This window comes from Chiloscyllium plagiosum, chromosome 28 (assembly GCF_004010195.1).
Source record: "Chiloscyllium plagiosum isolate BGI_BamShark_2017 chromosome 28, ASM401019v2, whole genome shotgun sequence".
Taxonomy (NCBI): Eukaryota; Metazoa; Chordata; class Chondrichthyes; order Orectolobiformes; family Hemiscylliidae; genus Chiloscyllium; species Chiloscyllium plagiosum.
Window position 1 is genome coordinate 13,519,640 of NC_057737.1, and position 27,622 is coordinate 13,547,261.

The 27,622-nt window shown below is 41.4% G+C and overlaps 1 protein-coding gene across 2 annotated transcripts; it reads right to left on the minus strand.

Annotated features, from left to right (window-relative positions):
• Positions 1-471: 471 nt before the first annotated feature.
• Positions 472-27,622, minus strand: rflnb (refilin B). 2 transcript variants are annotated; one of them, XM_043718340.1, is made up of 3 exons: positions 27,509-27,622; positions 6,692-6,801; positions 472-5,079 (listed from the first exon to the last, which is right to left on the minus strand). In XM_043718340.1, exons 1-3 carry the CDS (start codon positions 27,605-27,607, stop codon positions 4,746-4,748), a joined length of 543 nt encoding a protein of 180 aa, XP_043574275.1. In that variant the 5' UTR covers positions 27,608-27,622; the 3' UTR covers positions 472-4,745. The 2 variants fall into 2 exon arrangements, with proteins under 2 accessions (XP_043574275.1, XP_043574274.1); XM_043718339.1 differs by having other exon boundaries at positions 27,023-27,605.

Consider the following 27,622-nt stretch of genomic DNA (forward strand, 5'->3'; position numbering starts at 1 on the left):
GCCTATCACCCTCACCTTGACCTCCTTCCACCTATCGCATTTCCAACGCCCCTCCCCCTAGTCCCTCCTCCCTACCTTTTATCTTAGCCTGCTGGGCATACTTTCCTCATTCCTGAAGAAGGGCTTATGCCCGAAACGTCGATTCCCCTGTTCCTTGGATGCTGCCTGACCTGCTGTGCTTTTCCAGCAACACATTTTCAGCTCTGATCTCCAGCATCTGCAGTCCTTACTTTCTCCTCTTAGTTCTCAGGAGGAACAAGGGTGGTCTCAAACTAATTTTATGCCCAATTTAACTCGTTGCATGTGTTAATAAGTTCTGATGGTACAGCCAAGATCTGGAAGTTTGTACAGCTTTGAACACTCACACCCACATCCACGTTCTGGTGCTACACTACCCCAAAAAGATATCTATTTCAGTAAATAGAGGGAAATTTGATGCAAAATATAAAATCAGCATATTAATACAACACATTTCCGGTATGAGCCATTTTGTTTTAATTTGTTATTCACACCCTTTTCAAATCAAAAGTTCAACAATACAAAAGCTTTTTTTTAAAAAAGTTATCAAAATATATCGATGTCAGGTTAAAGAATGTTCTGATATCACAAGATTAAACGAGTGACAGATCACTAAACAGATTACTGTAGCAGAAAATGTCAACTACCAATTATCAGTTTTAATCATATTCAAGGAAGAGGGGCTATAGTGTTTTAGACACAGTCAACTCTTTAACCTTTAGGATCAAGAAGTGAGAATGGAATAAAAGAATGCAAAACATTACTACTAACATCACTCAGCCTCTCAAATTCCTCATGTTGTGGAATGCTATTCCTGGCATATGGCTTTCACAGTATTTGAACTTTAATCCAAACTAATACAATGAAGCCATTCTATAACTAACCATTTAATGTTTATAGAGAGGGTGTGTAGCACACTTTCAAATCTCCACCTATAAAGTGCATCACATTAGGTTATACTAGAGAAAGGACTAGTAGCATGACTCTTACAACAGTTTCATCTGATAGACAAGTGTGATTTAAATTGCAGTTACTGAGCTAAAATCAAGTTTGCTCACTTTAACGTTCTTCCTCTGCTTAAATCTGCACATTGAAGCAATGTTAAACCCATTTTCTGGCAGAACTATGCTACTACAGATCATGCAATACAACATTTGAAAAAAGGGAAGTCTGATGCTGAACCTATATATCCTTGGGTAGAAATGTACCTTTAGCCAAATGCAAAACATTGTGAAAAACAGTTACTTGGGGCATCATTGCAACATCCCACCTTCCTACAAAAACGTCAGATTCAAGACAGCGCAGGGGCCATTTGGCTCAAGTCCATTCTGGCTCTCTAGAGCAATCCAGCTCATCCTACTATTCTACTATACATCAATAGCCTTGCAAGCCCTACTCTATTCTGTTACCCGTCATCAGCAGCAGTCACAAGTTATTTGCGATCACTGTGCAAACAGTTTATTCCTCCCATAGTCCTGAAATCTTAAGAGTATGTCCATTCATCCTCATACCATCACTGAACATCTTTTCCTCATCTACCTCTTCCAAAATAACATCCTACTAATGAGATTTGAGAAGATTTGTAGCTCAGGTAGAGGTTCTGGATGTAGGCTTGCTCACTGAGCTGGAAGGTCCATTTTCATGAAATGTTCATGAAAATGAACCTTTCACCTCAGCAAGCAAACCTACAACCATAACATCCTATATACCGCCATCAAAAATCCTCCAAAGAAATTTGTGAACAAATAAAAATGGACAGTTTTGCAAGATTGCAAAATCACATCCTCAACATGGTCTTGCAGCCACAATCTAAAGACTGATAAGCCTATGGCATAAAACTGGCAAATATGAAATATTCACTGAGACAGTCAGGAGGGCTGAGTTGAGCAAAGGAAATGGAGCCATGATGTGCATTAAGGAGTGTTGGCTAAAAACAACAAAATAGAATTGATATATTTTGGTGGGTTCTCACTTTTCCAATCTATTGTAGCTGAAACAGTTGTAAAGTGACATAGCCATTGGATTTGAATGGTAAAATGGTATGTGTTACTCAACACATTATAACCTGCACATTTGAGATTTTACCCTAATAATGACTTTTAAAAATTAAATTGGATGCTGTAGGTTTGAGAAAATTACTTCCAAAATTTCAGTGTAAATATGAGTCCAAAGCTTGGGAAATACCTACGTTGTGCTGATTTGCAAAGTTGTACATATTTCTACTGCTTCAAAGTCCAATTAAAATCCAGTTTTTAATAAAAACAATATCTATTCAGAATTCTGCAAGTGGAAGAGACTACCGAATTCATTGTTAAATAACCATGCCCTCTTAAAACAGGGTTAATGTATCTAGTCCATTTCAATTACCAAATGTGCATGAGCAGAGCTGATCTGTTTCACGGATTATCTGAACTATTTCAGGACAAGTGTCACATTTCGCCAAGATGCCAGAATCATGTCTTTCCCCACCCACTTAAATCATTGCTGTAAAGCCTAGTCAGGTGTCAGGTATTTAGAATGCAACATATTTGTCAAGTACGTGTGCAAACTTGAAACGATTGCAGTTGGTTACACTGTGCATCTAAGTCACTGTTCAACTGGGTTAAATTGACCTTCTCAGTGCCACCTTGAAGCAGCGTCAAACTCAAACTCCATTCAGAGGCCTGAAAAAGTTACCTTCTAAAACACAAAGGCCCAAAAATCAATGGTCTCTGGCAATCTTAACCTAGTAACCTTAATAATCACATGAATGCAGATATATTAAAATATTCCACATTTATTGAGCCAGCTATAAAAGCAAGACCTCTACAGATTGTTTCTTAAAACTGCTTTGACTAACCTGGTGCATTTGTGCAAACATTTGTTGAACCACATTCTAGACAAGTGCGTTAGAAAAATCTTCCTTCTTTGGTCTTTTTAACCCCTCCAAAAAAAAAGGAAGAAATAGGAAGCATTCTCATTAGTACCTTTCTAAAAATTACAAGTGCTTGAGCAGTTTTAAAGTGGCTGAACCCTTCGCAATTCTCCCTTCTTCCCTCACCTTCCCAAAACAAAACTGACTGTGAAATATACCAAATACCCTATCTTCCAACTGGAGATGGAACAATCTGGTAATATTAAACTTGATTTTCATTCAATGCTAATAGCCAATGTGTCTTAAAGGAACAGTCCATCTCCCGCCCAAAATCAAACTGGAAATCTTGTTTTCATGCAACCTTTTACAATCACTCACTTTACCACCACTGATTTGTTAATTCCAAGTTTTAAAAAAATCAGATCTATTTGAATTGGACAGCTTCGTGATCGGCAGTTGATGATTGATCACGCAAGATAATTACTTTTTCTTTTCAAACCATAAAATTTTATCATGTTCAGTTTCGTAGAGTAAATTCTCTGCTTTAACATCATTTGACTCATTTTAATCACAATGAGAATAAACCACAAAAGTAGGATGAGGGGGTAATGCCTGATATAAATTAAAGGTAAATTCTAGCAGGTCAGAAAGTTGCTTAATGAATGGTGCAGGTAGGTAATGGTCCAGTGTCAGCAAGACTCATTCGAGGAGCAAGCAGATGTCTTGATAGCAAGGAGAGAATGAAGCTCTCATCTGCATCCATCTGGTTTGGCTACTCAATTCTAATCAGGAGAATAACTCCTTTTGTCATACAACAGCCATGTAGTTTTCACACTTGTTAAGAGGATTAAGGGGTGGGACGGGGGTGGAGGGAGGCGAAGATTAAGGTAAAATGAAATTGTTTAATATAAGCAAATATGGGATGATGTTACCATTTACCAGGCAATTAGTACATTTCAAAACTAAGTCCTACTACATTTAAATTTCAGTTGGCCCATAGGGGAATTGTTCTTCATTGAACAGAGGCCCACAGTAATACTTTCACAAAAAATGTGGTTACCAGTGTGTACTTCATTTGTACAAACTCTCATTCTAGCATGAGACAAACTAGAAAAAGATCTAAAAGATTCCACATTGCAACCCAATGGCAATTGTTTGATTTTTCACAGTGTAGGAGAAATTAATTCCAATATACCTCAGGTTTACCTATTCCAAACCTTACACTGCTAATTGTACTTCAAATGAATTAATCCATGTTTCAAATACAGCATTTACCATTATTTACACATGTATCAAATGCACAGGAAATATTTTTATGTATTGATTAGAACAAATTGATGCATGCAGTGATATTTCCTCAGGTTCACATTTACAGTCTTTTGCCTGCAACCCCAGTCTCATACCCAAAATGAAAGCAAAGCCTTCAGCATCTCCAGTCTCTGTGTAGGCTGGTCGTGACCAGACACAGCCAAGCTCAACTCCTTCCCAACAGAGCTTCAGGAACCAAGCACCCATTCTGCCAGAGACTGAAACAGGCTCCCAGTAAATGGGTAACAGCTGAGACATTGCACCTCAACACCCATCTCCAGCCTGTGCATGTTAAAACAATTAATACCACAATTGGTTGTGTGTGTTTTGCTTCCTTAATCTATTCCCGTCTTATACATATTAATGGCAATAAAATCTCTAAAAGGAAATTCCTAAACTTTATTGTGCGATTAAAAAAGAAACACAATGTAGGCTATGTTGCAAGGAGCAAAAAAAATACAGTATTGAAGAGATTCAGAAGCTTTTTTTGAAGAGTCTAAAAAGTTAAACTTTTTTAAAAATCCTCTTTCGAAGAAAAAAAAACACAGGCTGTGGTTAAGTCAAGTCACTGGCTATCCTGGAACACCATTTCACTGCCATTGTAATCTGTGGCTTCAAGTTCCACACTGGACAAGAATTTCCGTGCTGCTTTTCTGCAGTTGTAATCCACAGTGGTTGTATAGACTGTCTTTGCATACTTTGGGTACACAATGATAGTGCTGCGGAACCTCCACGGTTTGTGTTGCGGCTCAAATCTCAGCTCCGTCTTGTAGTTCCGCCATGTGCAATTGGGAACGCAGATGACTGTCTGGCTGCAGGAATCAACACCCAGTGTGTGCTGGAGGAGTACATTGTTGACATAGTGTCGGTCCGAATCGTATTTCACAGAGGAGGTGTACCTGGGAACATGCAGACAAGGCACCTTTTATTCAAAACATTAACTTTCCTATACAAAACCAGCATGCCAAATCACAAGAGTCTTACACTGGATGGTAGCCTAGAGGAAATAGCCAGGATGTTACTACCGAGGAATTCGACTATTGGGGAATCAAACATGCTTGTTTCCATTTCTTACAAAGCTCTCCAAGGCACAATCTATTTAGGCGGGGGGGGGGGATAGTGTTTTAATTCGATGACCGACGAATGGCAAATCTAAAATCATCAGAAAATACATTTGTGACTACAGTAGTGCCTCGACTTAGGAACTTAATCCATTCCAGGACCCGGTTCGCGAACCGAAAAGTTCGCGAACTGAATCAATTTTTCCCATTGTTCGGATAGTGTAAGAATGCTTGGACGGTTATTCACAGCGCGTGCGCCAAAGACGAACTGAATGAGATCATGCGGGGCCCAAGAGCTTTTGCGTTCAACAAGCGCGTAGCAAAGTAGAACAATGAAACCACGTGGTCGCACACGGGCTTTTTGCATTCGTACCTTGAATTTCGTACGTACGTTGAAGCAAAATTTTACGTACAATCCTATTCGTAAACTGATTTGTGTATGAACGGGGTCGTTCATATGTCGAGACGCTACTGTACTTGGATAGAACTTGCAAGGCCAGTTCAGGAAGAGCAGCTTACAGTCCACCAAACATTTTAACAAAATGTCACACACAAATATCTTGCTTTAGAATTTGACCTTCTAGTTAAGATTTGTTCCAAGTCCTGGTGTGAAAAGGAAGTATCTGTCAATCAAAGGACAATGGGAATCAAAGATATCCCAGCAAATAAACACTGTAGGTATTGGAATACCCAGTTTGAGACTTCAGGAGCAGTTAGTCTCAAAGAATGAGGGGGGAGGGATGCAGCAACCAATTTGTCAGCCCTATGTAACCAACTTATAAAAGGAGTGAGGGGGTTAGAGGTCAAGCTGCTGGCTGGTTGACCAGCCTAGGGGCAAAAGGGCAAAAACACTTGATCTAAGTCATTTGTTAAAAATATCTAGTAAAGTGGGAAACATAGCAGGAGCACACTTATTCCTTTTAAAATGGAGCTAACCAGGGACCCAACTGAAATTTTACCCAGAAGACTTACATATAGCAATGTAACAGGAACAGCCTGCCACATTTTATTACAAGATAGCTAGCAATAAAGTTTGGGTGACAAGGGAACCCATTGCTGCCAGGAGTTTGTGGTGTAATGAAAGCCTGGGTTCAAGTCCCACTTTCTCCAGAGATATGTAATAACTCTGACCAGGTTGATTAGAAAAATAGGTTAAAAACAACCAATCTGGTTTTGAGAGCGTACAGCCAGTCATACCGATTTAACAAAAACATCTAGAAAATGTTCAGTTTGTAATGCTGGGGGTACAGTGCAGAAATGGGATATGGAGAATTTGCTCATGGTGCCGGCTCCATTTATCAGTCCATAATAATCCCAACATGGATTTTTATAAAGGTAAGAGGAAGCAAAATTTGTATTGCTCAATTACAATTTTTTTCCCATTTTACCACTGGGGAAAAAAAAGCCCAAAACATCTCGCAACTCTAGCACCAAGCGTCATATTATTTACCTAATCTCCTTCGGTGGCAAAGGGTCCACTTCAACACCTTCTCCAAATGACGATGGCTGCAGCCTTGGCCCAAACCCTGTGATTAGGAAAGAGGAAGTAACTGGAGCGTCCTGCAACAAAAAACAAATGGCAAAAGATGTAAGCTTTGAGAGTTTAGTGTGGACAATGCAGCCTTATGAACCTCAGCTCCAAAGGCAGTCTTCAATTGAGTATCGTGAAACTCATGGTATTTGAAAAGCAGCAAACTCCATTCCTGGAGGGGGATAAAATCTCAAATTTGCTGAACCTTAACTGAGATTTGGAATACAAGTGGTGTGGTAAATCAGTAAGACAGCTGCCTTTGTTTTTAAATCAAGCACCTCCTTTCAGAGACCAACAGCTGTGTTTACAACCAGTTGACGTCAAAACCAATTAGTTGTTTGAGTTCCAAGAATAGAAATGTACTTGAAACTTGTGAATTTGTCTCCATCAAGAGGAAGAGTGTGGCCAACCATGATGACAGCCTTCTGAACTGACACATTAGTAATGGATAGTAAAGAGGTGTAAGGTGCAGTCAATGCAACTCAGCTCTAGTCCTGCAGCTGAACCAGCTGTCAACTGTATTTTAAAATGCTGAAAAAATTCCATTCTCCTGCTCCAATGTCCACAAGGAACAGAATCCCAGTGATAGATAGATCAATACAAATCCTAGGACAGAAAGTGAGATGGCATTAGCCAGAGATAGTCAAATGCTGCTGTGACCACATACTTGCCACCAGAGACAAGTTAGTGAATGAATGCCAATGTTGCAAAACTGGTATCCAAACACTCAATAAGTGAGATAGTAGTGGTAGAGAGAGAAAAACAAAACAAGTTAACATTTTGGGTTGATAGCTTCTATCAGACAAGTGACAAGCAGCTGGTTAGGTTTTATTAATAGTTTTAATATAGACAGTGACGTTTGAATCAATTATTTTGGGAAGCAGATGAATTTTATAGAATTGAGTGTTCGCCCAACCCCCCCCAAGAGTAAACCTTGTTCATGAGCTGCTATCATTCACCATCAAATTACTGGATATGAAACAAAACTTAAATGGGAGTTAACATCTTACTGTGCGCTCAAGAGGGAAAGAGGACCCAAGCACCAGATAAACAGTACAAGCACTACCACTGGAATCTAAGGATGACCTAGGGCTCATCACCCTTTGAAAATCCTGTTTACGTGATATTTTGCAATTTCCAAAAGTGTATTCTGATGTACAGGCAGATCTTTTGCCGACTGTTTCCTGTGATTTATTGTTATCGAGACTGCATTCACTACAAGCGTAGAGTGAGTTTGTAGTGCCACATGTGTACCCAGCTGAGATCTGTTCTATTAGATGTCCTAAAACACTAAAGCTAATAAAGCAAGTGTGGTCACTATTGTAATGTGGAAACAAGACTGAATTTGGGCACAACAAACAGTCATGTGATAATAACTGGACAGTCTCTTTTTGAGATGTTGATTGGGAAATGAACTTCAAAATGCTTCCAAGAACTCCTTTGCTGGTCTTTGAACTGGTGTCATGGGATCCTTTACCACCAGAGGGCAGGCAGAGCCTTGACTTTAACATCTTATCCAAAAGACAGCACCCACAACGGTGCAACACTCCTTCAGTACTGTACTAGATTACAAGTAACTGGAGTGGGGCCTGAACCGACAACCTCATGACTCAGAGGGGGAGTGGGTATGCTACCAACTGAGCAACTGAATGGTCTAAATTCACAAGCCAGTGAGGAGACACTTACAGCTTTCTCCAGCCCAAACTTCTGAGGGAGGCTTGGGAAAGGTGAAAACACATGAAAACCATCAAGCAGTTTTTGCAGAGTGCATGCTTTTTGTGTGTGTGTATGGTTTTGCTTTCTTGCTCCTTCACAGGAGTCCCACAATATTTATATATGGAGGTTTTCATTCCCTATTTCTATTGAGCAATCACACCTCCACCCATCTGCTTTTGTCTCAAGTATTCAACTCACATTTCCATGAGGTTGGCTGTCACTGAACTTTTGCCCGAAACGTCAATTTTACTGCTCCTCGGATGCTGCCTGAACTGCTGTTCTCTTCCAGCACCACTAATCCAGAATCTGCTTTCCAGCATCTGCAGTCATTGTTTTTACCCTGTGACTGAACTAGGTAAGTAAATGTGTGTCAAGTCCCAATAGGCAGATTGTGCAAATCTGTTAAAAGCGGGAGGTCTGAAATGCCAGCATTTTCTTGTTTCACTGCCCATGTCTGCCATTCCCTTGTTTTATAAAGAGATCAAGCAATTAGTGCCAAAAACTCTAACCATTCTAAATTTTCACAGGCTGTAAAAACATTAATCTTTTATATCCACACACAACAATAATCGATTGCACAAGGCAGGTTGCCTTGTAAGGACTGTCAGGCTGTGACGATAATTGCCAGTCCATGTAATTTTCCACCCATCCCCTCTGTATTCACTCACTGACAATACACTATTAACTTAATTCAAAAGCGGTTTCTCAAGACAAAAACAGCTATCCTTGAATTTCCCCTTAATTACTAAGTTCCAGTATTCAACTACATGCAGAGCTGTCAAGCTACCTCCATAGGGACCTGTGTAAGCCACTTTGCTGCTGGTTGTTTCTAAATGTTGATAATTAAATAAGTGGTGCTTTCTCCCCCCTCTTCAAACAAGAAATAGGGGGTTACATCTCACCATGCTTTGGGCTGACAAATAGGAAACTCAACAAAAGTTTCTTAGAAGACAGAGGGTGGTGGTGGTGGAGGGTTGTTTTTCAGACTGGAGGCCTGTGACCAGTGGAGTGCCACAAGGATCGGTGCTGGGCCCTCTACTTTTTGTCATTAACATAAATGATTTGGGTGTGAGCATAAGAGGTACAATTAGTAATTTGCAGATGACATCAAAATTGGAGGTGTAGTGGACAGCAAAGAGGGTTACCTCAGATTACAACAGGATCTGGACCAGATGGGCCAATGTGCTGAGAAGTAGCAGATGGAGTTTAATTCAGATAAATGCAAGGTGCTACATCTTGAATATTGCGTATAATTCTGGTCTCCTTCCTATCAGAAAGATGTGAAACTTGAAAGGGTTCAGAAAAGATTTACAAGGATGTTGCCAGGGTTGGAGGATATGAGCTACAACGAGAGGCTGAACAGGCTGGGGCTGTTTTCCCTGGAGTGTCGGAGACTGAGGGGTGACCTTATAGAGGTTTATAAAATTATGAGAGGCATGGATAGGATAAATAAACAAAGTTTTTTCCCGGGGAGTCCAGAGTCCAGAACTAGAGGGCATAGGTTGAGGATGAGAGGGGAAAGATATAAAAGAGACATAAGGGGCAATTTTTTCACGCAGAGAGTGGTACGGGTATGGAATGAGCTGTCAGAGAATGTGGTGGAGTCTGGTACAATTGCAACATTTAAGAGACATTTGGATGGGTATATGAATAGGAAGGGTTTGGAGGGATATGTGCTGGGTGCTGGGTGCTGGTAGGTGGGACTAGATTGGGTTGGAATGTCTGGTGGGCATGGACGGGTTGGACTGAAGGGTCTGTTTTCATGCTGTACATCTCTACGGCTCTATGACTCTAGCTAATAATCTGAAGTGCGGAAAATGTCAGTTACCAGAATACACACATGCTGTCCATAACCAGTTTGAGGCTTAGTAATGCGTATTATACGTTCTCCAGGTGTTGACTAGAAAGGCAGCTAACTGGGCAAAGGGTGTTCACTTAAATTTACAAATCTTCTGTACCCTTACAGGGATGGAAAGAGAGGAAAAAAAAAAAGAGCTAAACTTTAAAAAAAGCTTGATTACACACATTTAGAATAAAGAGAGAAAAAAAGTAACTGGAACTGAAGATCTGTACCAGGACTGCATGCAGCTTCAGTACATACTCACTGTCAGGGTGGGAAGAAATAATTTCAAAAAATGGCTGTCACATTTCAATGCATGGAGTATGTAAAAACTTATAAACTGACATTTTTGTCTCCCTATACAGAAGGGAAGATTAGAGATATTTAGGTTCTACATTTACAAAATGGAAGAGTGTGGAAACCTGTTCATAGAATGGGAAAGATAAATTCAGAGAACAACTTCAGTAAACCTTGATGGTAGAACGATGGGGTGGAAGTTGGAGAAATTATTCCAATTAGCAAAAGTGCAGTCCCAAATCATTGCACCCATTTAATGCAATGAATAAGGGTGGAAAGATGGTACAGAGGTTATGGTTGGCTTTCCTATATGAAATAATTGAAGATATCAGGAAATTAGGCAACATCACTCCTTTAACCACAATCTTGCATAAAAATTTCCACTGGCGTCACAATTAGTGATCCATCAATTTAAGGCCATCTGAGGCACCCAATGTTTGAACTTTCCCCAAGATTACTGTAGCACTTAACTCTAAAATGGTTTTTAAAAAACTGGTCTCGAGCTTAAAAATCTTCCCCTCTTCTTAACAGGATGCTTTACAAAGCCAGCCACACTACAAACTGCCCGGGCAACTATATGTTGAAACACTGTGGCCAACTGCAGCATTAGGCAAGCAGTTCTGGGACAGCTTCAGTTCCGGTTATTTGTTTAGTCTATTCAAACAGCCTGTGATGATTTTTTAAAATTCTATTTTTCCACATATTTCATCCCTGCATCTCCTTCCCAGTGGGAGGAAGAACTAGACCTGGTCTTTGCAAAAGCTCTTCCAGTCTTAACGATAATCAGGATAATGCTCCTATATCGTATGACTTCATGACACAATCTGTGTTCATCTTTGTCTCAATTATATTTTTCTATAAATATCCCAATAAACTGCTCACTCCCTTCAAGGAGAAATTTATTGGAAAGTGGAATGGTTCAGGAGATTTGAAGAAAACAGAGCATGAAGAAAATCAAGTGACCTCACACATTATAAAACATGCCCTCATCTACAGTGCCCTACGAGTACAAAACATTTGAGACTACTTCACAGAAGTCAATTTTTGAAATACTTATGTAGGCAGTCAGTACCAACAGCATCCCAAAGAGGGATGAATGTGTAGCTAATCTGGTTTTGGTAGTATTGGATCAGGGAGTACTTTCAGCCACGTGTTGAACAATGCACATCCAAGCAGACAACACCTTCAAAAAGTCAAAAAGTTTAAGCCAAATTATGGATTCCACATTACAGTAGCTGTATGTTTACTGAGTAACAACTTTTGGAGATCCAATTGAAAGCTAATAAGATGGTATTTAATATGCTCGACTGAAAATAAACTACGGAAACAGATTCCCATGAATGCATATTTTAACCTCTATCACTGCACCTCCCACTTCATGGTGGTATTACAGCTCTCCATTATACTGTGGGTCTGACAGCAAAATTACATCCTGACAAACAGTCAACTAAGAAGGAGACATGTTTTTTGGGTGGTGGTTGGAAAGAAGTGCAAGGATGCCTGCCTTGAAGAAGTTTTCCTCCTCTCTCTACAAGAATCTCAGAGAGTCCCTCTCCCACTGCAACTCCCAGGTACTCTATGCTACTTTCTCCCCATCCCAACCCTCCTCTCACTTATCTCTCCATCCTTCAGGCTCTCTGCCTGTATTCCAGATGAAGGGCTTTTGCCCGAAACGTTGATTTTCCTGCTCCTCAGATGCTGCCTGAACTGCTGTGCTCTTCCAGCACCACTAATCCACGTGTGTATATGTGGCCTCCTGCATTGCAGTGGAACTACCCCAAAGGACTGATTGCCGTACTTGCCTTTTCACGGTTTGCCAATTCAAATCATGGGCCTGTTTCTACACTGTAATCTAATCTAATCTAATCCACATGTGTATATGTGGCCTCCTGCATTGCAGTGGAACTACCCCAAAGGACTGATTGCCGTACTTGCCTTTTCACGGTTTGCCAATTCAAATCATCCACTTAAAACTACTCAAATGGAGAAAAATAAAAAAGGGAATTAAAGAAATTATGTTTTAAATTTACCAATCGTTTCATCAAGGAACTGGTTAGTTAACCATACCTGAAGACAAAATGGAGAGAAAAATCCGAGTTGGGTTCCATCAAATCTTTTAAAAGTGAAACCAAAAATTGAGTTGGATGAAGAATGTTTCCAGCATCTGCAGTCCCCACTTTTGCCTTGAATAATGGAGAGTTACACACACACACACACACCGAGAGAGAGAGAGAGACGGGGGTAGAGAGAAGTTTAGGGACCTCAAACCAGAATACAGATTGAATTCCCTGCCCGCAAGGGAGCTCGATGACATTTGCCTCGGGCAGTGACAAGAGTAACATATGACCCCCAGCGCCCTTGATTTCAGGGGAGGGGGAGGAACAGAAGATTTCCACTGATTGCTATTTAATGATTTCACACCTCCCACTTGCTAGAAAACCACACCTGAAGTTGTTGGGTGAGGACTAATCAGGTTCAGCAGGGACACTGAAAACTCACCCCTCGTGTGTATCAGGACATTAAGTGTTACTACTAGATAACAGCACTCATGAAAATTGTACATTGGAATTAGACAAGATCCCAGAGGGGATTAGCAGCAAACAATAACTGGTGGGGAGCAGAAAAGGAACAAAACCTCACAGTACTGAACTAGTGTACACTGTCACATGCAGGCTATTCCTTTAACCGTGGAATATATGATACGTGACACATTATCTTTGACACTTTGCTGTCTGGGTTGGGGGATGGGACCAAGGCAAAGAAAATGCGTTTAGATTGTTTAGGTGAGGTAACAAAGCGATTGACAATCACTTGGTACATAAGCCCATGTCGAGAATTGGCAGCTTTTCAACATTGTTGAAAGAGCCACATGGACATGTTCTGCATGAATACCCGACTGCAAGAAAGAATCCACTGTGTTCCTCGCTTTTCTAACTCAAAGTTACAATGGTCAGTTTTAACAGCCACAATCTCAACTGGTTGAAATCAGCACTGACTTTTCTCAGGACTCTCCATTAAACACGTGGGCTGCAAAACCTTGGGCCCTTTCAGTCACCAAATTAGTGCACTTTGCTTTATGAAGTGATTGTTCAACAAACTACACGAGAAGGACTTTTGCCTGAAACGTCGATTTTCCTCCTCCTCAGATGCTGCCTGACCTGTGCTCTTCCAGCACCATATTCTTGACTCTAGTCTCCAGCACCTACAGTACTCACTTTCGCCCACATGAGAAATGGAGCAGAATGCGTACCTCAAGAAACACTTGAATTCGAGTCTGGAGATTAGAGTCGGGAGTATGGTGCTGGAAGAGCACAGGTCAGGCAGCATCCGAGGAGGTGGATTACATTTTCCAAATATGAATTTGAGCTTACAACAGGAGATTTAGTCCTAAAGGACAGTTCACTTGAATTTAAACCAAACAATCTGCACATCTCTCCACCCTGGAGGCTCCCTGCCTCCATTCCTGAAACATCGATTTCCTGCTCCTCGGATGCTGCCTGACCTGCTGTGCTTTTCCAGCACCACTCTGATCTAAACCCACATGTTTTGTTAAGAATGAAGACTGCATGAAGCCAAAGTGATCAGGCCATATAAGCCCAACCCCCAGTTTGAACTTTGGGTGCTCTCAGCTATGGCTTTAAATCGCCCTTTTTTTTGCAGATGATAATCGAAGACTCGGTCAGATATTCTAATTGCTCAGTACTTTCCAGTCACCTCTGAAAAATCATGAGCCTATGGACGTTTGGCAAGACGATCAGGTTGTCAACAGACACCTTTAGTAGCCATGTACCCTTTTCCCTCAGAGTTCCTCCAGCTCCAGTGCAGTCCAATTCCCGACAAGAGACAGTCCACTTAAACACAACGTTGATCGCAATTCTCACTGCAGGAGCTGCTCAGAATGCAGTGTTTAGATCACACAAAGACTTCCTCGGTTAAGAATGAGGCAGATATGAATCAAAAACGAGAAGAAATTAGTTCCAGATCAGCTAACTCCACGACAGAACCAACACGCGCATATCCGATAACCATTCGTAAAACAAACTTGGCATGTTGCCCTTTTTAAAAACACACGTCCAACCTAAAGAGCAACATGTAAATTCTCAGTAGCTGTAACAAAATTAAAAGAATAGTACAGTATGTTATGCTGCCAATCCCAGAGTGCTATTTTGATAAAGCAAACACACAATAAATGAATCTCATTTGTCAATGCAAATTTATCAGGAAATAGAAGCAAAATTTGAATATGCTCCGTGAATAATTATATTTCACGAAAGCCTCCAAAACAAATCATTTCCCATTTAAAGTACAATCCTAAAATATCATACATCAGAAAAAGCAACACTCACTAGCAGTCAGGACAATATTTACACAGAAACCCATTCATCGTTGGAAATGCTAACTTTAAAAAAAAGTCATAAGGCAACCCAAATTTGCTTTTGGTTTGACAAATGCAGAGGCTATCATCTTGCGTAGAATCCACACTTAATTTTCCATGGAACTTCTCCCATCCCTCCCACTTTTAAACTGCAAGGTCTTCAATCTTCCTTTGGTAATTCCCCAGCTGAGAAGGGGAAGTTATCAAAATACATCAGTACAATGTTTTTACACACTTGCCAAAGACAAGCAGAGTGTCTGCAATCAAGCAGCCACTACCCGGTTTTACAGTCAGTGCCAGAGCTGCAAACAAGTCTTAACATTCAATTCATGGGAGCAACTCCCCCCAATCACTAAAGTATCATCTAACAGCTACTCACACAGGCATAAAACAGTACCTGCATCTGCTCCATTTTGTCTAAACGTTGCATCGATATTTGGAGGACTGTCACCTAGCTCTAGGCAAATAATTCAAATGGATTCCTTTTAAGCAACATTGCAACACCATCACCACCCATTGCGTTTGGTTCCTGCTGTGGTCCCTCCCTGTTGAGGCCGAACAGTCTGGGCCATTCGCATTCAGAATTTGTTTTTATTTACAAAAAGGAAATGCTGAGAGAAAAGAAGGGCAAGTCCAGGCGTCGAGATCAGCCTCAAAACTTTCAAGACGTCAGGTCCTTTCCAGTCCCAACTCAGAAACTGCAATAATTGAGAGCACCATCAGCAGACACTGTTTCAAACTTATAACTCGTGTCCTGAATTACTGTCACATCTTGCTGCAGAAGGGGAAATTAGACTTCCCCCTATCAAGGGTAGGGAAATAAACTGGAGACCGTTTTAACCTTGATGCATGGCTTCCATAGCTCAGAATCCAGTGGACCATACCACCACCTCAGTCGGAAACGGAATCAGTAAGAAAGTAATGAAAAAATACTTGCATTTAAAATTAGAAAACACTCAGCTTCCAAGTGAGGTTTTGATTTCTATTTGAGTGCTCAAAGGCTTGGGGTTCAGCAGCTACCAGCCCCCCCACCTTAACATGTTTGGTAGGTTTTGAAAGTTTGAAAATGTAAAGAAAAACCAAAGATCTGCAGATGCTGGAAATCTGAAAAACAAAAGATTGCTGGAAAAACTCCGGTCTGGCAGCATCTATGGAGGGAAAGCAGAGTTAACATTTCAGGTCCAATAACCCTTCCTTAGTGTTTTGAATGTTTGAAGTTGGCCAAAATTACAGGAGTGTTTTACAACCTTCAATTGTATAGTGACTTTTGATGCTAAAATACACCGTGCTTTAGAGAGGCAGGATGAATTGATATTTGGTATCTCCTATTGACTGACAGTGTCTTAATTATTGCATCATCCTTTGAAAGTTAAGTAAAAGCCACCATCATCTGCCAAGCAATTGGAGTGGCATCTCTGCACCTTGGGTCACAGAACAGGAGTACAGCCAATAATTTGTGACTGCTCCTCAAAAGCATTTCATTATTTGTGAAACAGGGAGGGAAGTTACAAGTGGCAATCTCCCAAAAAAAAATAGCAAAATGATGATCAACCAGTTTTGCTCTTCTCTGAACCTTTGTCCTGGGTGGATATGAAAGACCTCGGTTTAATGCCCATTCCAGAGAATAATGGCTCAGCCCTACAAGAGGATATTAGCCAAAATCATGGGCTGAAGTCTTGACCCAAGCTTGAATTTTCAAATTTATGACTCAGATCATAATTCTATTAGTTTCAAAATGGTTATGGAAAAGGAAAAGTCTTCCATAAAAGTTAAAAAGTTTTTAATTGGAGTGAGACAAATTTTAATAAGACAAGAACTTTCAAAAGTTGATTGGAGTGTACTGTTTGCAGGTAAAAGGACTCTGACAAGTGGTTGGCGTTCAAGAGTGTGATGATGAGTTCAGAGACATTATGTTCCTGTTAGAGTGAAGGATAAGGCTGGTAAGCTTAAAGAACAGTGGTTGAATAAAGATATGGAGGCTCTAGTCAAGAATAAAAGAATATTATTTTAGATATAGACAGCTTGGTTCAATAGAATCTCTCCTTCATTATAAAGAATGTTGGGTCAAAGAGGAGAGAGCATTGGCAGATAAGGTTAAGGATAATCCAAAGATATTCTACAAACACTTCAAAAGCAAGATGATAACTAGAGAGAGGGTAAGGTCTCTTAAAGATCAAGGTCGTCATCTTTATGTTGAACACCAGGAGATGGGAGAGATACTAAGTGAATATTTCATGTCAGTTTTTACGACACAAAGAAAGAAATGGGAGTATAGAGAATGCAGATAAATAAACGATGTTTTAAAAATCATTCATAGTACAGAAGAGGTAGTTTGGGAGGTCTTAGAGAATATAAAGGTGAATAAATCTCTGGGACCAGATCTAAGGTATCCCAGCACATTGTGGGAAGAAAGGAAGGGAAATTATGACACCTTGCAGAAATATTTGCATCATCTATAACTTCGGGTGAGGTGCCTGATGACTGGAGGGTGGCTAATGTTGTACCTTTGCTTAAGGAAGGTTTAACGAGAAACTGGGGAACTATAGAGCTGCAAGTCCGACTTCAGTTGTGAGAAAATTGTTGGAAGTGATTACAAAAGATAGAATTTATGGACATTTAGAGGGGCAATAATGAATTAGGGATAGCATGGTTTTGTGCAAGGAAAATCGTGTCCCACAAACTTGGAGTTTTTTTGAGAAAGTTACCAAAAAGATTGCTGATGACAGGGTGGAAGATGTTTATTTGGATTTTAGTAAAGCCTTTGAGAAGGTTCCATGTGGCAGCCTAATTAGTAAAGTTGGGTCACATGGGATTCAGGGTGAGCTTGCCAATTAGATATATAATTGGCTTAACAACACGTGTGTAATGGTGGAGAAACTGCTTTTTAGACAGGAGACCTGTGACCAGTGTTCCACATGGATAAGTTCTGGGTCCTCTTATGTTTGTCATTTGTATAAATAATTTTGATGAAGATACAGAAGGCATGGTTAGTAAGGTTGCAGATGACAGTGTAAAAATCACCGAATTATGGTCACTATCCCCAAAGTGCTCTGGGTCCCCAAAGTTCTGGGTCCTCTTATGTTTGTCATTTGTATAAATAATTTTGATGAAGATACAGAAGGCATGGTTAGTAAGGTTGCAGATGACATCAAAATTGGTGACAGTAAATAATGAAGAAGGTTTTCTAAGATTGCAGGAGGATCTTGATCAAATGGATCAATGGGCTGAAAATTGGCAGATGGAGTTCAATCTGGATAAATGCGAGGTATTGCATTTTGGGCAAACAAAAAAGGTCGGGCTTATACAATTAATGGTAGGCCTTGGGTAGTGTTAGAGGGGGAAACACTACCCAAGGCCTTGGGTAGTGTTAGAGGGACCTAGGCGTGCAGGTATATAATTCTTTGAAGTTTCCAATACATATACACAGGGTGGTTAGAAAGATGTTTGGCACACTTCATTGTTCAGTCAGAATTGGGAAGTCATGTTGAGGTTGTACAGGACACTGATGAGGCCGCTCCTGGAATAATGTGTCCAGTTCTGGTCACCCAGTTATCGCAAGGATATTATCAAACTGGAGAGGGTTCAGAAGAGTTTTACCAGGATGTTGCTGGGTAGGGAAGGTTTGAGTTATAAAGAGAGGCTGGATAGACTGGGACCTTTTTCACTGGAGCACAGGAGGTTGAGGGGTGACCTGATAGAAGTTTATACAATAATGAGAGGAGGAGGCATATTTCTAAGGTGCGAGGAGAGAGATTTTAAAAAGACTAAGAGGCAAATTATTTTACAGAGGGTGGTTCACGTGTGGAATGAGCTTCCTGAGGAAGTGGTGGATGCAGGTACAATTAATGTTTAAAAGACATTTGGATAGACACATGAATAGGAAAGATTTGGAGGGATCTGGGCCAGGAGCAGACAGGTGGGTTTAGTTTAGTTTGGGATTATGTTCAGCATGAACTGGCTAGACCAAAGAGTCATACAGCATGGAAACACAGTCTATAAGCAAGCTTGCTTCTAAACTGACCCAGAAATAAATTGGAAAGTTAAAGAAAGAAAAACAAAATTACCTTCCACAATCCTATTCATTTAAAAAGGAATTGGTTTGGGGGGGGGGGTGGGGGAGCACTTGTGGTGTGGGCATCAAGAAACACTAGGCATTACTCACTAAATTAATAGGTCTAATTTGCAGGGCAAGTGGGCTCTATAAAACTGGAATATTAGAAATTATATACAAAGATTCCCTGTATTCCAAGTTGCTGGATTGTTCCCAACAGACTAGCACAGTCTGGAATGATACCAAAGAGCCACCCCAGCAAGGTTATTTGCACAAAGGTAACATATTTCACAATCAGTTCAATGACAGCAAAATGGTCAGTTGAAACAGCAAGATTACCTCTTGGAATCAATAAATACTATAAAAGCAACTTCCTTGTTAAGGCAACTCAACTTATTAAATCTGGTGCAGATCCAAAACTTCTACTTTTTTTTCATAAGTTTCTCCTGTCCTGGTGTATCAGTTACCGAAACTGGCAAGACAACCAACATTTAATACTCTTTTCTCTCTTTGGGAGTGAACTGTGGCCTCATTGTTAACACACTTCCCTCTGAGTCAGAAACTTGTGGGTTCAAGTTCCCACTCTAGATTGCAAAACCAAGATGACATTCCACTGGAGCACTGACGGAGTGCTAGTCTGTCAGAGGTGCCACCTTTTGTTTACTTTCCTAGATGGATGTGCAAGATCTCAGGCAGAGAGCCAGTATTAACCAAATGGACTAAATGACAATCTGCAATGATGGACTGACTAAATCCTTTAATTCTGAGATTATGGCAAGTGCTCTATTCACATGCAAGATTTGTTTCTCAATCATCCCTTTGATTTTTATCTGTTAGAGGTAATCTTTACCACTCAAATAAGATTCACAATTACTCAGACAAAATTGAACATTGGCAGGGCTGAGCAATTAGAACTTAAATTCCACTGCCAGTGAACAGATCGAGACTGGCAGAATAATTTCACTTTTGATCAAAGCTGGAATCTCTCTTGCAAAGAAATGGCAAAACATCTCCACCCTCTTTAAATACCTGGGCGTTTGCATTCCACTACACAGGGAGTGTTCCTAAACCTTTATAAAGTATTTGACAACAATTTTTAAAAGGCAAATGTGTTCAGCAAGTTTAAAAGCAACATTTTCAAGACTGTGTGGGAGGATTAAAAATAAAGTTACACAGAAAAGTTTCAACAGGCAGAAAGACTGTTCCTCAGAGTTGAACAATCGTGACTTTGTGTGAGTGTATGAACCAATGGATCTAGTTCAACAAAATTCAAAATAGCCCACAGAACGCTGGGATAGAGACAGGTCTGTGAAACAAAGTAGAAATAAAGTGAAGTGGATTGAAGCAAAATCTGACTGTAAATAACATGGCTCGTACTACAGCAACACCACAGGGTTTTGACAAAATTCCAAACAACATACTTACAATCAATTGTGTTTAAACGGTGTTAAAATTAGGTAAATGGGTCTTCACAAAGAGTGGCAGAATTTCTCTTCCCCTTTATAGATTCAGTGCGAGAGAATGAGTAATACCACTCATCTTATCCATTCTGCCCCAATATCTCTCAATATGCAACCCATTTAGATTACACATGAAGGAAGTGTCAACAAGGGACAAGGATTGCCAGGATTTTATTAAAAGGTGGGGTGGCAGTAGTGGTTGGGGAGATGGGGGAGCTCTGCCCTAAAAGGAAAAAGAACAAATTAAATTAAAAATAGACTGGGCTGCAACCCAATGACCTGCTGCTGACTTGTGGCATCCAAGTGATACCCAACACTTGGATCACGATCACGAGGGACATCAGGTGCTGGACAGTCAGCTAGTCCCCTCCCAGTGCTTTGTAGATACAGTGAACAAACACCAAATCGATTTTTCTATCCGGGTCACGTCGCCAAGAGATCTAAAGCCAATTTAGATCAAATACAGGCGATCAAACAGAGTAAATATTCAAATTCCTATTTCCCAAAAACTAGGGAAAAGGGGAATTTGTAGATACTGGAAGGATATGACGAAAGCGGAGATCGAACCTCCCTCTTAGTCATAGAAGTTACACTTTCATAGCAATTCACTGGCTGTTAGTTTATATTCTGGTTGCTGCCACAGTCAATATTCAGATTCAAATAAACAATCCAGTACAGATCGGAGTTTCAGCTTTTTTTTGTTTGCAGTTGGACATCCAGGTAATTCTTCCATTTGCTTAGCTCTGGGAAATAACATAATAAAATATTGCAGACCCTAACTCTGGTTTCAGTCTGGTAGAGCACATTCGATTTTAAAAGATATAATTTCTTTTAGAGTCAGATGTACAGTATGGAAAGAGACCCTTCGGTCCAACCCGTCCATGCCGACCAGATATCCCAATCTAATCTGGTCCCACCTGCCAGCACCCAGCACATATCCCTCCAAACCCTTCCTATTCATATACCCATCCGAATAACTCTTTAATGTTGCAATTGTACCAGCCTCCACCACTTCCTCTGGCAGCCCTTTCTACACATGTACCACCCTATGTGAAAATGTTGCCCCTTAGGTCTCTTTTATATCTTTCCCCTCTCACCCTCAACCTATGCCCTCTAGTTCTGGACTCCCTGACCCCAGGGAAAGGACTTCATCTATTTATCCTGTCCATGCCCCTCAATTTTGTAAACCTCTATAAGGTCACCCTTCAGCCTCCGACACTCTAGGGAAAACAGCCCCAGCCTGTTCAGCCTCTCCCTATAGCTCAAGTCCCCCAACCCTGGCAACATCCTTGTAAATCTTTTCTGAACCCTTTCAAGTTTCACAACATCTTTCCCATAGGAAGGAGACCAGAACTGCATGCAATATTCCAATGGTGGCCTAACCAATGTCCTGTACAGCCACAACATAACCTCCCAACACCTGTACTCAATACTGACCAATAAAGGAAAGCATACCAAGCGCCTCCTTTACAATCCTATTTACCTGCGACTCCACTTCAAGGAGCTATGAACCTTCACTCCAAGGTCTCTTTGTTCAGCAACACTCCCTAGGACCTTACCATTAAGTGTATAGGTCCTGCTAAGATCTACTTTCCCAAAATGCAGCACCTCGCATTTACCCAAATTAAACTCCACCTGCCACTTCTCAGCGCATTGGCCCATCTGGGCAAGGTCCTGTTGTAATCTGAGATAACCTTCATCACTGTCCGCTACACCTCCAATTTTGGTGTCATCTGCAAACTTACTAACCGTACCTCTTATGCTCGCATCCAAATTATTTCTATAAATGACGAAAAGCCTTCATTCTGAAAAGCAACCCCCCACCACAACCCTCTGTCTTGTACCTTTGAGCCAGTTCTGTATCCAAATGGCTTTTATTTTAGATACACTCAGGAAGCATGCCCTTGATTCACTATGCTTTCCACAAAGGTACCAAAACACACACCCATTGAAAACAGACAGAAGTTTTTGTATGAGGCTGGCTCCTGGTTCATCAGTCGAATGCAAAGTATTGTGCATCATTTTATCTTGACCACATGAAGGGAGGCAGAAATAGCACAACCCAGGCTTGCAGCATAGCAAACTGTCCCAAGGTGCGTCACACGAACGTTATACATGAAGTTTGACAAAACAAGAGACATTAGTACAGTATGTTCAAGGAGGTAGATTTTAAAGAAGTGTCTTAAAGGCTTTACATAGGACCGGAGGCCAGCACTGTAGTACTATCTAATGGCACTGCTGACAAAATAGGCAATTTGTCAAAGGTTTTAATCTTGTACTCAAGACATTTACAAGAATACTAATGCACAGGGCACCAACTGTACACGAGTGCTGTTTGGTTAGTAAGTGGACTCTGATCGATAGAGTTGTTGCCATGGGGAATGCAGTTAGATGATGACTGGCAGTTTTTATATTTATACCAGACCGATTGATGCCTTGAGAAATTAATCAGATTAACTGTTGTCTATTTAAGTTGAAACATGGACAATGTGCATATGAATTCTGTTTGCAAAATACCCTTCCAATGATATAAGAGCAACATCTACAGCATTGAGACACCGAGTTTCAGCATGGATGGATGAGATTAATTTCCTCTATGCTGCAATAACTCCATGATCATGACAGATTACATTAACCTAAAGTGAAAGTTTTAATTTCCAGTTGGTAATAAGGACAGTGGTCAGGCTATTACAATTTGATCAAATCTTTCAGCTGAGGCAAAAAGGAGAAAAAATTAGGTCCCTTGCTTACTATCACTATCCAGTGATTCTAGTTGAGGTATGGATTGGGTTTAACTATGACAGCCTTAGATCAATTGACCACCAAGGCTCACTGTCCCAGCCCACTGAAAAGGCCCACTTGAACCAGATACTTGGGAAGCTGCTGACAACAGTGCATCATAACATAGCAACAACTGACTCTTAGTTGGGAAGATGGCAATATCAGGTGGTGGTGGTGGGATGGAAGAAGTCAGATTGTTGACTTATCATTGAGTTCAAAGACTTAAAATACACAACTCAAGACATTAGCATTTACCTAATCAGTGTCCCAATAACAAATTCAGATCCAGAAAGTTTCCTATTGGCACCTATATTAGTAAGCATGTATGCTAAATGGAGCCTTTGAAGAAATCAACATCTTGTATCCACCAGTTGACTGAAACAGAAGAGATCTTAAATATCTTTTATTTTTGAATGGGGGAAGCAGAAAGTAAAAGGGAAAAAAGAAAGTCTTATAACCAAGCAACCTCTATTCTGCACAAAACATTCCCATAAGATCAGCCAAGAGCCCCTCCTAGGGGTATGGTGAGGGGCTACTGCTCATACTCCATGGTAGAGATGGATATTTTCCAAAAATCTCAGATTCCTGTTACCAGAACTCTGGGTAAAAATAATTTCATCCACAAAAAAAAAGGAAATTATGTAAGATGTCACAACCTGAAAACTACAATTTTCCAAGTCAGTGCATCAACATTACCACATACACAGCAAAAGTGTTCTATTCTACTGCAGAGGATCACTCTTCACAAAGGGGTGTAAATTCCTCCATTCTCCACAGCAGCTAGAAACCAGATAACATTTAAAAGGATTAAGGATGATTGTTTTGAAACATACAAGATTCGGAGAGGGCTTGACAGGGTGGATGTTGGAAAGATGTTTCCAATGGTGGTGGCAAATCTTGAACTGGGGGGGGAAGATGTAGTTACAAAATAAAGGGACACTCGTTTAAAACTGAGATGTAAAGGAATTTCATCTCTAAGGGTAACAGTTATTTGGAATTTTCTATCCAGAAGGTTGTGGAGACTAGAGCAATGGTACTGTTTAAAGAGGTGGTGGATAGTTTATTTGAAATATTGAGGAGTTTGGGCTGTGGAGAGACAGTTGTGGCCTAGGGCAGATCAGCCATGATCTTGTTGAATAGTAGGGCAGGCTCGAGTTCTGAATGTCCCACTCCTCATCTGATTTCATCGATTCTCAGGAAGAGTGACTACACTGGAGGTCAAGATGCATTTGGAAATTCTTTTTTCATTTGTGGGACTTGAGATCGCTGGCTGGACCAGCATTGATAGCCCATCCCTAGTTGCCCTTGAGAAGGTAGTGAAGAGCTGCCTTCTTGAATTGCTGCATCTCACTTGCTGGAAAGTGACCCACAATGCCGGTAGGGAGGCAATTCCAGGATTTTGACCCAACAACTGAAGGAACGGCAGTATATTTCCAAGTCAGGTGGTTGGAGGGGAACTTGCAGGTGGTGGTGTTCCGATGTATCTGCTGCCCTTGTCCTTCTAGGTGGATGTGGTCATGGATTTGGAAGATGCTGTCTGAGGATCTTTGGTGAATTTCTGCACCTGACAATGGATTCAGACTGGTCAAACATTTTCAGGTCTTTAGAAAAAAGTCAGGGGGGGTGTTTTCAACCAACTCAATCTGAGCTGGATAAGAGACAAACGGAGACTGCACTTTGTTAATCGCTGCTCCATTCCAAACCTCCCCAAACTGGCCGGAACTGTTACAAACAGACTGAAAGATGAGCAAGCAACACTTTGGGTGCTTAGCCTCCAGCAGGGACACCAAGGCATTAGGACACAGTAAAAATAAAATCAAAAAAACCCTCAACACATTGAGACTCTTGCCTCAAAAAACCCAAAGCAGCTTTGCCCATAGCAGCCACTGTCTGGGGAAAATTGGCATTTTGAAAGCAGAATGGTAAGTAGCATCATAACGTAGATCGGCAGAACCTGAGTTGTTCTCATGTTGGCTCTTCGCATGATTTGGCAAGTGGGGGGGGTGGAGTTAGAGGTAGCTGGTTTGTGAAGATTAGAATGGTGCTGGAAAATCCCTGATGAAGGGCTCCTGCCTGAAAGATCGATTTTCCTGCTTGTCGGATGCTGCCTGATCTGTGCTTTTCCAGCACCACTCTAATCTTCACAAACCAGCTACCATTGGGAAACTAACTCCATGTCTTCTCCCACCCCCCACTAATGTTGACTCTGACCTCCAGCATCTGCAATCTTCACTTTCGCCTCGCTGGTTTGTGAGGTAGAGTGAGGACAAAAGTGTGTGGGCTCAAACCCCACATCGCTGAGGTCACCACAAAAGGAGTCTCCTTCTCAACCTCTCCCTTTGCCCAAGGCCATGTGCCCTTCTGGTCAAACCACCATCAGTTGTCCGTTTCTCCCAGAGACCAGCCCTCTGGTCTGGTAAGGAGTATGGCAGATTTATCTTGGCATGCTGGCTCTTATTATGGATCAGAATAATGGGAGATCTTTCAAATCAACACAGTTTCAGCTGCTGCTCTCAGTCTCAGAGACCAGAAAGCCGGAGTCAACCGGTTTGAAACAAACAGGTCGGTGAAGGAGGGCTTTTGCCTGAAAAAAGTCGATTCTCCTGCTCCTGACTGGCTGTGCTTTTCCAGCACCATACCCTCGACTCTGATCTCCAGCACACAGTTTCTGTGAGGGCGGCTGTTTCACAACCGCTGAAGGGAGAGGCCAGGAGGTGAAAGCAAGTCCACAGATTCATGACTGACAGAAACACGAACAACATGTTGCAACTCCCCAGTGACCAACTGAGTCACTAACATTCACGATGCGGCACAAAACGTTCCGTTTACCACCAACCGCCTAGATTTCTAATTCAGCTATGGTTTGACATGATTCGAGACAAGATCCAATGCATTGATAAATTGGCAAGTGACACGTGTGCTGTTGGCGAAATATAACGCACGCACCCACCGCACCCAGGCGCAGTAACCCACAGCAGCGCCTGTCATTACCCACCAGCCCATATTACAGGCAAACCCCTACCCCGCCGCCCCCACAGACACACACAAAGTCTCTTCTGACATTGAAACTATACGGTGACCACCTTTCCAAAAGGCTACAGCCGGCTCGCCCAGAGATTTTTTTTTTTACGCGCAGCAGTCCTCCCAGCTTCCTACTGCATAATGCAAGAAGTTTATAAACTCCACGATAGGAAAAGTAATCAGCGACCCCTCCGAGATACACGGCCACCACAAACGGCAAGGCTCGATCCATGGTACTTCTCTCAAAACATACTCTTCATTTAAACTGAGTCACAATGGGCACCAACTATCCCCCATCCACACAAACCACAACGAAATTGAGGAAAGGCATTTTAAGGTACAGCACTTCCTAAAATCTGATCAAACAGCTCTCACAAAATATTTAAGTCTCCGTTTATTTTTGAAAAATGTTAAATCTACGATACATCCACCTTGTTCACGACTTCAAGATTATTTTCTTAAAAATAATGACATTTATATAATGAAACCGGTTCAGCAGCCTTTGCTTTAATTCCACTTAGTTGTATTAACGTTAATAATGAAGCCATCAATCAGCATTTGCGGAAAAATCCTTGCAAATGAATTTTCAACCTGCAGTACCAGCCCCTCAGTTAAACACGGTGAGAGAGGAAGGAGTGCCGCTGCTGGAATCTGTACCGAAATCAGCCCCATCTCCCTGCACACCCCGGTGTTCACTGTTTATACCCACCGTTTGTAGAGACGGTCCTCTTCTGAGCGGGAAACCGACGTCTTCCTGCTCCAGCAGCCGGTTCTCTGCAGCTCCCGGGGACGGCAGCCAGACGCTGGGCGTGGGACTGGGGCTGGGGGGAAGCCCGGAGTCGGGACTATCCAGGACCCGCTCGCCCAGCCGCTTGGGCTCCACTAGGGGACCAGATACCTCCTGCAGGCTCAGGCTACCCACCATCGCTGCTTTCCGATAATCTCGCACCAAAACACCTCTCGTATACGCTTGTGTGTATAAATATAAGTGTTTTAAATTAAAAACCTGCAAAATTAATACTGTGATAGAGTAAAAGTCCAGTGGCCTGCAATTCTTTATATAATAATAAAGTTCTACAAAGTAACCTGGAATTCAACTATTAACTGCTAAGGTACTCTGCCCTGTCAGCTGTGTGTCTGTCCCTCTCTCCCACACGCAGACCTGAATGCTGGTATGTAAATGCTAAAGCCTCACCAAAGTCAAAACTCCTGCCCGCTCAAAGATTTCATTGTTTCTGCAAAGCTGCTGATTAGAGAGAGAGAGGTTGAAGGGAACGCCTACACGTCGGCACATTGGTTGGAGCTCGGG